Genomic DNA, 14,085 nt, shown 5'->3' on the forward strand with positions numbered 1-14,085 from the left:
CAGCTCCCAGCATGGCCCAGCCAGTATGGCTGACTGGGGAGTGCTGGGAGTTGAAGGACATTTTTTCCTGTCAAAACATGCATCGGCTTGCAGTTATACAGTGGACAGTGAAGAAACACATCTAGAAAAGGACACGAGGGTTGATGAAGTGAAGCTTCAGCTCTTTATCAGGTCAACAGCAGGAACAAATAAAACATTGTTACAGGCCCCAGTAGTGTTTTATAATTAAGGCTACTAAAAATGACTAGTACTGAGAAATTAACTTTTGGAAAAAATATATAAATGGAACCATATTGTTCCACTTCATTCTCTTATTACATTGCCACAATATGTCCCCCACCTCCTAAAGTTGCTAGAAGAGCACTCATGTGAATATTATACATGTATATATTTTAAACGTAAGTACAATGTTTGTGGGAAAGAAAATTGCAATGGATCTTAAGTGCACAAAAGAAAGTGTAATTTAAATAGGGCTAGATTTTTGCATAAAGAACTGGATTATACACATAGGCAAAAGCAAAATAAATACTTTGACATTATAGAGGAAGCATTTCTGCCTTGGTGCGTCACGCTCTTCAGCAGGGTGGTCCACTTTCTTTTTTCTGCAAACACACACTTTTTAAAGCAAATGGAGAAATTAGGGTTAACTGCTGTCCTTACAAACTGTTATTGTTCTTTCTAAATTCGGGTTTTTAAGATATTGCTGATGTGTCTGTTTGCCACCTTGAGCGTCCTCCCTGGGGAATTATATTTCAAAGCATATAAATCTAAATTAGAACACCCATATAGGTATCTACCTAAACCGGGTTTCCCAACCTGTTGCCCTCCAGATGTGCTGGTCTACAACTCCCATCACCCCCAGAAAACTGGCTTGTCCTGACTGGAGCCCTCCATGTTGCACTTAGCAAATAAACAGGGTTGCAGTTGAGGAGAGCGTGCATCTAGTCCCCTGTACCCATGTTTCAGGATGCCCCCCCCCCCCAGTTCCCCTTTTCCCTCAAGATGACTAAAGCGGCTTCTATTTTTTCGAAACAGAAACAGAGAGAGAGAGAGAGAGAGAGAGTTCTTTGTCATCAAGTGGGGTGGGGATGGTAGGGTTTAGTCCACTCTTAAAAGCAAGGGCATCCCACTGGGAAGTGGATGAATTAAAACATTTCCCCCCTCCCCCATGATGGGTTGGCATGTCCTACGAATGTGCCCATTGCATTCAAAGGACATGTAACTGAAATGACCACGTGTTCTCCCTCTGCACCCATATCTCTATTCCCCCCCTTTTCGTCTGTCGTTTTTCTAGGCCTATCTTAGACCGTAAGCCCTTTGGGATAGGCAGGCGCCTATCGCACCTGTTCTCTATAAAGCACCATGTACATAGTTGGCACTATATAAACAATAATAACCACGTTATGCCCGTCCAGTTCTTCCATGCCCACCTTGGTCACTGGAGGAATGCTGCTGAGCCACTCTTACGGGATACTTCAGAGATCTGGTGCGCTTGCAGTACAGCAACCGCTTCCTCAGTCTAACAAAAACAAAACCCAAGACAAGACAGTCATTTAGTACAGCCAGATGTACCAAGATGAACTCTGCAAATCAATACAAAGCCCCATCTTCAACCCTAGAACAGTATCCTTCCTGAAAAGGATGTTTCGGAAAGCAGAGCTGCTGCACAGGCAACTTTGATTGAGGCGAACCATGCCTTTAAGTCTCTTGCCGTTTTCACATCCAACGAATCTGGCACACATTCAGGACCAAGCCGTTAAAGGAAACTTTACTTGAGATTTGCTACCTGTAGTCTATTCAGGCAATAATGTTTACCATTTTTGAGGGTTGAGGATATCCTGGTCCCTATTTTTACAGATCTGGGGAGAAGCAACAAGACTCTCGTCGCTTTACATTTCTGATTCTTCATCTCTTTGCCTGTTGGCTCCATCTTTGTTTGATCCAAAGCCTGCTTTCAGAAGCTCTCTGCTTAGCAACCTTGCTGTAAAAGTCTTGTTTGGTTTCCAAGCCAAATTTGAAGTGCTGGTTTTGACCTTTAAAGTAGGGGTGTGCACGGACCCCCCGCTCCGCTTCACTTGCAGATCCGCCATTTTTCGGAGCGGGTCGCTCCGCCCCGCCCCCGCTCCGCCCACTTCCGCTCCGCTCCGCCCGGAGCTCCGGATCGGATCCGGAGCTCCGTTTTTGCCCCCCCATAGGCTTGCATTGAAAGCTAAAAAAGTAAACAACTTTTTTTCCGTTGAAGTTAGAAACCTCACGTTTGGCACCATGACACCTCATGGGCGTATACACACACACGCCAAGTTTCAAGGCAATCCCATCATCCCCTGATTTTTGGCGAATTTTTGAAAATCGGGCACCCCATTCACACCCCTTGGGATAGCTCCGTCAATTTGCATGTTACAAACCTCAAACTCGGCACCAGGGCAGCTTATCCATGTGTCCACATGCACGCCAAGTTGCAAGCAAATCCCATCATCCCCTGATTTTTGGCGCGGCTCTACCCTCTAACGCACCTCCCATAACCCTAATTCACACCCCTTTAGATAGCTCCGTCAATTTGCACGTTAGAAACCTCAAACTCAGCACCATGATAGCTTATCCACGTGTCCACATGCACGCCAAGTTTCAAGGCAATCCCATCATCCCCTGATTTTTGGGGAATTTATGAAAATCGGGCACCCCATTCACACCCCTTGGGATAGCTCCGTCAATTTGCATGTTAGAAACCTCAAACTCGGCACCAGGAGAGCTTATCCATGTGTCCACATGCACGCCAAGTTGCAAGCAAATCCCATCATCCCCTGATTTTTGGCATGGCTTAACTCACCCCAAATTGTCCCATTCTACAACTACGTCAATTTGCACGTTAGAAACCTCAAACTCAGCACCATGATAGCTTATCCACGTGTCCACATGCACGCCAAGTTTCAAGGCAATCCCATCATCCCCTGATTTTTGGGGAATTTATGAAAATCGGGCACCCCATTCACACCCCTTGGGATAGCTCCGTCAATTTGCATGTTAGAAACCTCAAACTCGGCACCAGGAGAGCTTATCCATGTGTCCACATGCACGCCAAGTTGCAAGCAAATCCCATCATCCCCTGATTTTTGGCGCGGCTTAAACTTTTTAACTCACCCCAAATCAAGTCCCATTCTACAACTACGTCAATTTGCACGTTAGAAACCTATCCTTTGGTCCCATGACAGCTTACCCATGTGTCCCCATGGACACCAAGTTTCAAGGCAATCCCATCATCCCCTGATGTTAGGGGAACTTTTGAAATTTGAACACTCCAGTATGTCAGGGATTTAAAGTTGCAATTGCAGACAGCTCAATGGGGCCAGTTCCAAGGCAATCCCAACATGCCACGAGATAACCCTAAATCTTCTGGCACATTTGAAAAAGGGATTATTGAATTTGATAAAGTCTAAGTGAGCGCAGGAAGGACTTCTCCCCTTAGTCAAAGCAAGACACATACACCATCGCTGCAAGGCGGGAAGGGGAGAATTATTATTATTATTATTATTTATTTATATAGCACCATCAATGGAAAGCAGGCAGGCAGCATGCATTGTAGTGCCGCAAGGATGGCTTGAGCACTAACGCATAGCAAACCAACCCATAAGTGGGCGCAAAGTGAGGCAAAGATGGCTGGTTGTTTCTTTCTAAGCCAGCAGTTACGCCTTGAGGGGCACAGAGGAGGACGATTGGGAGCAAACCAGGCACCAGGCGGGCAGAGAGGCAGGCAGAGTAGGCGAGGAGTCAGTCCTGGCAGATGCCCCACCACAGCAGCACCCCGGGGGAGGCGGGCAGGCAGGCAGGCAGGCTGCGGGCATTTCTGGGGGCACAAGGAAGTGATGGCTGGTTTCTAAGCCAGCATTGCAGTTAGTCACGCATTGCAAACGCAAACCATCCCAGCGAGTCGGTCACCGAGGAGGACAGGCTAGCAGAGGGGCAGGCAGAGTGACATGTCATAGATCTAGTATTGGGGAGGAGTCAGTCCCGGCAGATGCCCCAACACAGTAGCACCCTGGGTGGGCATTGGAAAACGCCATCTTGTGGGTCAATACTTCCCCCACCCCATGTCCTGCAGGGTTGCCTGCCTAACCCTTGTGGGGATGGGAGATGGAGAGCTTAGAGTGGCAGTGCCAGCAGCAGCCTTCGGCTTTCCCCTGGAACCAGTCGCCTTGCCCGCCTCTTTCCCCAGCAAGATCGCCTGGTGCTGCCTATGAAGATGCATCTTCATGCTGCTGGTTCCATAATGCCCTGTCGATGAACCCCTGCTTAGGCTGAGTTTGCAGTGGCGACAGACAGCAAAGCGGGGATCCGCTCCCAACTCAAAGTGGTCCCACACGATGCTTGTCTTTCGTTTCTGTGGTGACACCACCAATTGCCCGCCTGAGCTCTCTGGTGTTGCCACAGAAACAGGGGTGTGGGATGAGACTGGGGAGAGAGCCTCGGCCTGCTGCTGCTCCTCCTCAGCCCCCACATCCTGGAGGCCCACCGCCTCCTCCTCCTCCCCCCCCTCCACTGTGCTGAGGACCTCGTCTAGGTCCATCAGCGGGCTCGTGGGCTGAAAGGAGAATGAAGGAGTTGGGGATACTCCTCCTCCTCTAATGGCACTGCTGCCACGTGCCTCTTGCAAACGGGCACTTTTCCCATTCCCACCCTCAAAAAGAGAACGCCGGGCACAAGTTGCAGAAGAGAGTGGCTCTGCCTGCTGCTTGTCCTGCTTCTGTTTTGGAGCAGTCAGCCAAGGAGTTGCCCGTTTGAGTTTCACAGGAGGAGAGGAAGCCCTGCTGGCAGACTGAGCCTTGCTGCTTTCAGCACGCCTGCTTTCTCTTTTCATGATGACTAACAAAATATTAATACTACTAATACTATGTATAAGGTACTACTAAGAATATGTATAAGAAGAATATAATATGTTTAAATGTAGGGAAATGGGACAAGAACAATAAAATATACTACTACTAATATGTATGAGAATATACTACTAAGAATATCTACAAGAATATAATAATATGTTTTAGAATATTACTAATAAATGTAGGGAAATGGGACAAGAAATGGGACAACCACTACTATAAGAAGAACAAAATATGAATACTACTACTAATATGTATGAGAATGTATACTAACAGACTACTAAGACTATGTCAAAGAATATAATAATAATATGTTTAAGAATAGGGAAATGGTGTGCGTATGCTTTCCCCAAAATGCTCAATCTGTGGCTGCCTGTTGAACTTGACAAAAGCAGCCCACTCCGTCGAAGTTACACAGAGAAGAAAAAGAGAATCCAATTTTTTTGGTATATTTGGTATATAGAAGATAGAAGGAAACACAATCAGGATTTAAGAGAGGGGAGGGGGAAAAAGAACCAACCACTACTATAAGAAGAACAAAATATGAATACTAATATAATATGTATGAGAATATATACTAATGGACTATGTGAAAGAATATAATAAAATATGTTTAAGAATATAAATGTAGGGAAATGGGACAAAAAGTGTGTGTATGCTTTCAAAAGAAAGCTTTCACAAAAGCAGAACAGTCAGGCTTTAATACAGGGAAGGGGGGGGGCAACCAACCCAACCACACACTCCAAAATTCAAAAATAAAGTTTATATTAAATCAAAGTAAGGGGAAAACACAGGGCAAACTAAGCTACAAGTCAGAAAGAAGCAAACAAACACACACACGCGCCAAACTAAACCTATATTAAATTAATCTATCTCCAAAGCAGGAGCACTAGCTAAGTAAGTGTTCCCTCCACGAACGCCAACCCACAAAGAGACACAAAACAGAAAGTTCTCAGGGTGGGTCTGCCTTAGTCCCCCCTCCAACGCTGGGATTGGAGGAGGATGCTTTCTGAGGAGATGAATTCTCATCAGGATTGGGAGTTGAATGTGCCTGTCATCGCTTCCAAAAAAATAATAATAATAAAAAAAAAAAACCCAAACCCCGATTTTTAAAAAAATATTGCACGTGAACCACAGCACGCAGAAAGTTGAGAGTGGTCTCAAAATGACCCCCATCCACGACTCTCTGTGCACAAGAATTTTCAGAACGATAGCTTAAACCCCCCCCCCAGTTATCCCCGATTCTTTCCCTCAATGCAATCCTATGGGCGAAAAGCCGAAACGCCGTTTGAGCCCTGCGGTTGACCCGATTTTTAAAAAAATATTGCACGTGAACCACAGCACGCAGAAAGTTGAGAGTGGTCTCAAAATGACCCCCATCCACGACTCTCTGTGCACAAGAATTTTCAGAACGATAGCTTAAACCCCCCCCCCAGTTATCCCCGATTCTTTCCCTCAATGCAATCCTATGGGCGAAAAGCCGAAACGCAGTTTGAGCCCCGCGGTTGACCCGATTTTTAAAAAAATATTGCACGTGAACCACAGCACGCAGAGAGGTGAGAGTGGTCTCAAAATGACCCCCATCCACGACTCTCTGTGCACAAGAATTTCCAGAACGATAGCTTCAAAAACAACGTAGTTATGCGCGATTATTTGCCGCAATGCAATCCTATGGCGAAATGTTTTCAAGATGGCGACCGGAGCGCTCCGACTGAACTCGGAGCTCCGAAAAATGGTCGCTTCTCTTCGCCTTGCTTCTAGGGGGTCCGCGGTCCGCTCCTACTCCGCCTCTGGGTAAGGCGGAGCAGGCCAATCCGCTACTGCTTCTACGCTCCTAATCGGAGCGGAGCACATCCCTACTTTAAAGCCTTAAAAACGGTTTGGGACCAAATTACTTGAAGGACCACCTTCGCCCATATCATCCAGCCCACATTTTAAGATCAGCCAGAGAGACCTTTCTCACTTCCTTATCTGTGAGGACAGTTAGGAGGCAGGTACATGAGAAAGGCCCCATATTTCAGGAATAAACTGCCATCGGAGGTCTACCAGGCTCCTTCATTGCAAGCTTTAGGGATGACCTTGAAAACCTACTACTTTACTCTGGCCGTCTCCTGATTATGTTTATCGGACTGGGTTGTAGTTGCAGCTGTAAGTGGTAGGTTTTATTTTTACGCTGGTGTTTGCTGTTTTTTAGGGTGTTTGCTCCTGTTGATGTTTTACTGTTTTTATTACTGTATCGTTTTTTATTATGCAAGTTGTATTATTGTATGCCATGTTGAGGGGGCTCCTGCTCTGAAAAGCAGCCAATAAATAAATGAAATTGGAGCCCCTTGAGCCCAAAGGAGTAACAATTCAACCCAGAGCCACAGAATCATTAGCATGAGCTGCTATTTAAAATGCAGTATATAAGCTTTTGTGATACACAGAACTCTTCCCCATGCCAGGGGAAGATGGGAGAGAGAAAAGAAACAGATGTTCCCCAGCTCAAACATAAGCAGCCCAAGTTTCTTTTCCCAACTGGAAAAAAATGACAGAGAAGGAAAGCTCTTGTAAAGGATTAGGTTAAGGCCAGGTCATGAGCTAAGGTGGTCCATTTTTCATTCCAGGACGCAGACCTGTAGCTTGCCGACCCCACTCTGCAACACTGATACAATAATAGTGTTGGGCTAGTTTAAAAAGAAAATGAGCGTCATCACAAGGGGAAATCGTGTTTCCTTACCGTCGCTTCTCCACCCATGCATTTCCCCCTCATTATTTCCTCATTCTCAAGGGAGAGGAAACACAGCAGGAGTTAGGGGCAAGTTCCATCTCAAAAAATAAATCGGATTTACTGGGGTGTTTTTTGTCGTGTGAAGATGCTAGAAGGGGCGGGAGGCAGACGGCATCGTGAGAGGGACCCGCGAAAATCTGTGAGTGCTCAGTAACGAGCGTGCAATAAAACACTCGTCTGATGGAGCTGAAAGACTGCAGTCAACTGCCTTAATGTGCATTTAACTGTTTCTTTGGCTTCCTACCAATTTTGAAAGCAATTTGCAATACTATCCCCTCTACACCTTCTTGCTCCCCAGTTATAGCTATTCTCCAAGAACATTGCCCTCTTTTATCACAATATCCCCACGCTCCCACTTCTTAAAACAATAACAGCAAACAAGTGTCTATATAGTTCCTCCAATATTAGAGATAAGAGGTAGAATATACATCTCGGTATCAGTTGCTGGGGAACGCTAGTGGGAGGGTGGTATTCTGCTCATGTCCCCTTGTGGGCTCCCCATAGGTATCTGGTTGGCCACTGTGGGCTGCTGGACTAGTTTGGCCATTGGTCTGATTCAGCACAGCTTATCTTATGTTCTTTTGGGATTCCGGTACCTTAGAGTGAAGAGACTCTGATGACTCCAGCATAAGCAACAGCTCAGAGTTATCTATCTCCAGCAGCATGCCCGTGATCTTCCCAGCCATGGAGGGGTGCATTGCCTGAATTAGAGGGTAGAGACGTTCACCTGGGCATAACAAAAAAGGACAAGAGCAGGCATTACCTGGAGATGGGGAATGACAACTTGTGAATAAAGTCCTCCTAAATGAGACTACACTCTATTTTAGGTCCAACGTCTCCAACCAGCACTCTTAAGCAGCTAGTGGGGTTCACCAGTGCCAGTCCCGGGCCCACTGAGCCAGATGGCTGGATCCGAGAAGCCACCTACCCTGTCCCAAAGCACCTGACATCGCATCACTGTGGGAGATTTGGGGAAATGTTAAGGGGCAGCTTCCTAGCTGTCCACTGCTGACTCCAGTTATGCTATTTTGGGCTGCATTAATAGAAGTATAGCTTCCAAATCACGTGAGGTACTGGTTCCTCTCTATTCGGCCCTGGTTAGGCCTCATCTAGAGTATTGCGTCCAGTTCTGGGCTCCACAATTCAAGAAGGACGCAGACAAGCTGGAGCGTGTTCAGAGGAGGGCAACCAGGATGATCAGGGGTCTGGAAACAAAGCCCTATGAAGAGAGACTGAAAGAACTGGGCATGTTTAGCCTGGAGAAGAGAAGATTGAGGGGAGACATGATAGCACTCTTCAAATACTTAAAAGGTTGTCACACAGAGGAGGGCCAGGATCTCTTCTCGATCCTCCCAGAGTGCAGGACACGGAATAACGGGCTCAAGTTAAAGGAAGCCAGATTCCAGCTGGACATCAGGAAAAACTTCCTGACTGTTAGAGCAGTGCGACAATGGAATCAGTTACCTAGGGAGGTTGTGGGCTCTCCCACACTAGAGGCCTTCAAAAGGCAACTCGACAACCATCTGTCGGGGATGCTTTAGGGTGGATTCCTGCATTGAGCAGGGGGTTGGACTCGATGGCCTTGTAGGCCCCTTCCAACTCTGCTGTTCTATGATTCTATATGAGAGGGGATTTCAAAAATAGCAATCCACTCCAACTACTACAAGTACTAATACTACAACAACTTAACATTCGCATTTCATTTCATTTCATTCATTTATTATATTTCTATTCCTCCTCATAGCTGAAGTTCTTTGGGCTGTTCACAAAACTTTAAAACCATTAAAATACATTATATAAAGTATATATTAAAAAATTGTGTAAGTATAGATAACAGATAGCACACACAACAACAACATAATCCTAAAACAATTTAAACCAATAGGCCAGAGGCAATCCAAGACCAGATCAAACACTCATTATTTGCTGCCAAATGCCTGAGGGAAGAGGGCAATTTTAATCTAGCGCCAAAAAAATAATAAAAATGTGGCCATAGCAATTTCAAGTGTTCAAAGCCCTTCACATGTGTTATCTAGTTACAATCCTTACAACCATCCTGTAAGAGAAGTCACTATTATTGTCCCCTATGTTGCAGATGGAGGCTGAAAGTGAGAGTGAGACTGTGTGTGTGTGTGTGTATGAGAGAGAGAGAGAGAGAGAGAGAGAGAGAGAGAGGAGGAGGAGGAGGCTTGGTTAAGACCACCTTGAAGTTCATGGCTGAATGCAGATTCAAACCGAGGATTTCCCAGTTCATTCGTTCAGTCTCTTAATCTCTATGGGCTTCCTTAGATTAAAGGAAAATCACGGTCGCTTATCGGAGCTTTGCTTCCTGCTTCTCTTGCACAATTATAATGATCTGAATTACATGGGAGGAAAGGGGCAATCACATGGTCTTAATTGAAAACTTCCCCTCCTCTCGTTGCTCACAGTATTGAATGGAACTATGCCCTCTAGTGGGTTTTTGTAGCGCACTTTTGGCTGCACATGGTAGAAATCCCGAGATATTTCAAAAGAATCGGGATATCCAAGGATTTTTTTTAAGCAGAATAACTGAGGGAAGGAGTGGAAGACATGCAGGAGGCTCATGACATCATCAAGATGACCCACAAACTTCCGTGAGTGGCCAGTCATGATTGTGGTACAAATTGCTCATTTAGAGAAGCCCTATGCCACACCTGCCCTCTTGCTAAATCAATTTCAGTGGACAACTCAAACATATGGCATCCTCCAGGAGAATTCGCTCTGTCTCTTTCCAACATATATTGCTATGGCAGAGCCCTCTTTAGCATGCCGCACACTAAAGAGGCATGATAAAGGTCGCAAAGCTATATCAAAACAGTTCCAGTCATTATTATTATTATTATTATTATTTATTTATATAGCACCATCAATGTACATGGTGCTGTACAGAGTAAAACAGTAAATAGCAAGACTCTGCCGCATAGGCTTACAATCTAATAAGCCTATGCGGCAGAGTCTTGCTATTTACTGTTTTACTCTGTACAGCACCATGTACATTGATGGTGCTATATAAATAAATAATAATAATAATAATAATAATAATAATAATAATGATGACTGGAACTGTTTTGATATAGCTTTGCGACCTTTATCATGCCTCTTTAGTGTGCGGCATGCTAAAGAGGGCTCTGCCATAGCAATATATGTTGGAAAGAGACAGAGCGAATTCTCCTGGAGGATGCCATATGTTTGAGTTGTCCACTGAAATTGATTTAGCAAGAGGGCAGGTGTGGCATAGGGCTTCTCTAAATGAGCAATTTGTACCACAATCATGACTGGCCACTCAAGGAAGTTTGTGGGTCATCTTGATGATGTCATGAGCCTCCTGCATGTCTTCCGCTCCTTCCCTCAGTTATTCTGCTTAAAAAAAAAAAAAAAAAATCCTTGGATATCCCGATTCTTTTGAAATATCTCGGGATTTCCTACCATGTAGGAAAGTCACTAGCTTTTCTCCTGATGGTGGCTGGGGTGTCTCATCTAGAAGTTCTAGGGGGGAGGGGGAGGGGTCTGACTCATCTATAAGTGCTGGGGGGGGGGGTGAAGGGAATGAGACAACCAGGCGGAGACTCCAGGATTCAGCAACGCCAAGTAGCAGCCTGGGCAAGAGTGGAAGAGAGCCAAGATTGCTGGAAGTAACCGGATAACAGTACCCACCTGTTGCAGTGGAAGAGCAATATAGGAGTACATTGTAGACCTTAAAAGGAGGCGAAATATAGCAGGGAAAAAGAAGTGCTTGGAAAATGCAATTCCCTACCGACAGGATGCCACCTCTAGGTTCAGAGGCAGACAGCATGCTTCTGTATACCAGTTACTGCCGACTATTGCCTTCATGAACTGCTTGTGAGCTTCCCAGAGGTATCGAACTGGCCACTGTAGGGTACACCAGTGTGGTGCAGTGGTCACAGTGTTGGACCGGGACTCGGGAGATCCGGATTCAAGTTGCCCCCACTCAGCCGTGAAGCTCACTGGGCGACTTTGGGCCGGCCACAGACTCCAGATTAGACCAGTCAGTAAAATAAAATATAGACATAGAGTTGTGGGGAGGGGACTGAATCAAGCTGCACAGGAGCCACGAATCCAGTTCAAAGTACTGGCTGGGGTGAAGGTGGGGGTGGGGGGATTGACCCGAATAGTTTCAAAGCCAGAAAAAAATGTTAAAAAAAGGGAGGACCCTTCTTCTATCAAAAGGCAAAAATCAAATTTGGGGCGGGGAGGGGGGGGAAGCCATCCAAAACAACAAAATCTGCTAACAAAGCTCAGAGCTGAACAACATGTAAAGATCAAGCATGAAAGAGAGGAACAAAGGTGAGTTTCTCTAGCAGGGTGCAGTTGCTTTTTGATCCACGGACACCCCTCAAGTTTTCTGCTTGGCCCATTTTTCCTTCTCCTTAGTTGCCAACTGGAAAATTCGGTTTTGGATTGGTGAACTGTTTGGGGGCAGAAACCTGCAGGGGCAGTTTTCCATTCTTTTAGAGGTTGACATAACCCTAGGCCTTAGCATACAGGGGGACACTCTAGACTCACAGAGTTGCTGGACACAGGGAGTAGCAAATGTTGCAGCAACTCATACTAGTCCATTGTTCCATTGCTTGACTACAGTTTTGTCAGTGTAACAGTCTGCATCTCAGACCCCAGGCAGCAAAACTTTCTGCCCTTAAGGAAAGCCAGACCTGCTTGTGAACCAAAGTTTTACTCCCATTCCATTCCATGTCTTCCTTATAAGTGCTTTGTTCCCAGCGGCTGAACCCAAAAAGGGACCGCAGTAACAAACAGCACTTAATATAACACTATATCAGCCATCAATGTCCTTCTCCATTACCAAGACAAGCCTTCTATAATGTTTGCTCGTAAGTAAGTTCCATTCAGTATAGATCATTTCCAATGTTAATTAGAAGCTTCTTGTTTTCAGTCCCTGCACATTTTATTATTTCTAATATGTATGTGGAGAAGGTAGGTAGCTTATGGATGTCTAAAATGCTCAAGTGTCACTAGTGAGTGGGGTGGAATGGGGATCCAGTCTGCCCCTTCTTCTAGCAACCCCTGCCTAAGAACCATAAAATAAATTAACTAGCATCCAACATCCAAAGACCAATATTGCAGCTTTCTCCAACCTGGTGTCCTCCAGATGTGTTAGACTAGACGAGGTTGGAGAAAGCTGATATATTACTTCCCCTGAAGTCTCAAGTAGTGAAGTGAACCATCCCACTGTTTGGAGAAATTTAAACTAGGCAAATATGGAGAACTTATTATTTGTTTCAGAAATTAAGCTCCAGAATCTGCCCTAAATGCCAAGGTTCAGTTCTGAAGCATAAGCAGCATCTGAATATGTACAGAATGCATTGCCAACATTACTAAATAATTACAACCAGAGACAATGAGTCTGGGAGAAACCAGGAAGGGCTTTGCAAGCTAAGGAGTGGCAACTTTAAGAAATTAAGTTGGATTGAAACTTTTGCCCAGAGATCTCCCTAGATGAACAGGGCAGCTCAGGTGGGCACAACTTACTCAAGGTGGACTGGCCACACTCACCAAGCATTTGTTTCTGCTCTTGAGGAGAGGCTGCAGCTAGTATGGATGCTGTCAGTGGCTCCTGCCCATTGATGTGAACAGCTGGTTCTACAACCTAGAGACCAAGAAACAGAACACACCAGTAGTAGCACCTCTGACCCAGTTGTTCCAAGATTAATACCTTTGATGGTACTCTGTGGAACATCTTCTATTGACCGCAACTCTTCCTACTTGGGAACGTTTCCAGTGCCGTCTATACGCCAGCAGGACCCACCACCGACACAATAGGAAGCTAGGGCTTCCTAAACCAACACTCATTTCAGGAATGGAACAAGTCAGGGAGTTCCATGGACTTGTCCCATACCAGAAACAAGCATTTTAGTTCATTCTGGGGTTGCGCTACGAAGCATTAACTTCCAGTTGTGCCGGCAGTGCGCCCTGCTGGAGCAACACAATCAGCAGAGGACGCATTGGATGTACTGACCTCGATCTGAAACTCCCGACAACTCAAGTGGCAATTTTGGCATGGGCGCAACAAAGCTCATCAAAAAGTAAGGGGTTTTCTTCCCTCTCAGCCACAATGAGGCAGAAGGAGAGAATATTGTGTCTTTAACTTCTATGTACTCCGTACTGCCTAGAGTACAAGTCAGCAATTCATATTAAGTAGCAGTAGACGAAAACGTGGAGGGGTGTAGCAGCCATGAAATAAGGGACGTAACTGGAGTTGCTGGGCTCTATTTGGTGTCTACATTGAGACCATTCCCACACCAATGACCAGAGCCCACACTCACCTTTACTACATTTGCCAAACACAACATGGCACCATCACAAAAACCTTTGGTGTCCAAGTGCAGCTGGAAGAAAACATGGCCTATTGCAAGGTTCTGTTCTCTATCGTTGTTGCTGTTTTAAGGA

The 14,085-nt window shown here is 45.5% G+C and overlaps 1 protein-coding gene across 1 annotated transcript in view; it reads right to left on the reverse strand.

Moving 5' to 3' along the window:
• The window catches only part of PABPC1L (poly(A) binding protein cytoplasmic 1 like), a 33,089-nt gene continuing 19,004 nt past the window's right edge, over positions 1-14,085 (reverse strand). The window contains exons 12-15 of the mRNA XM_063145591.1: positions 13,192-13,285; positions 8,238-8,368; positions 1,431-1,519; positions 1-602 (exon numbers count right to left, since the gene is read on the reverse strand). Of these exons, the coding sequence (XP_063001661.1) occupies positions 1,436-1,519; positions 8,238-8,368; positions 13,192-13,285 (309 nt within the window). The 3' untranslated portion in view covers positions 1-602; positions 1,431-1,435. The remainder of the gene's footprint in view (positions 603-1,430; positions 1,520-8,237; positions 8,369-13,191; positions 13,286-14,085) is intronic.

The sequence above is a fragment of the Elgaria multicarinata genome, chromosome 1 (genome assembly GCF_023053635.1).
Source record: "Elgaria multicarinata webbii isolate HBS135686 ecotype San Diego chromosome 1, rElgMul1.1.pri, whole genome shotgun sequence".
In the NCBI taxonomy this organism is placed as follows: domain Eukaryota; kingdom Metazoa; phylum Chordata; class Lepidosauria; order Squamata; family Anguidae; genus Elgaria; species Elgaria multicarinata.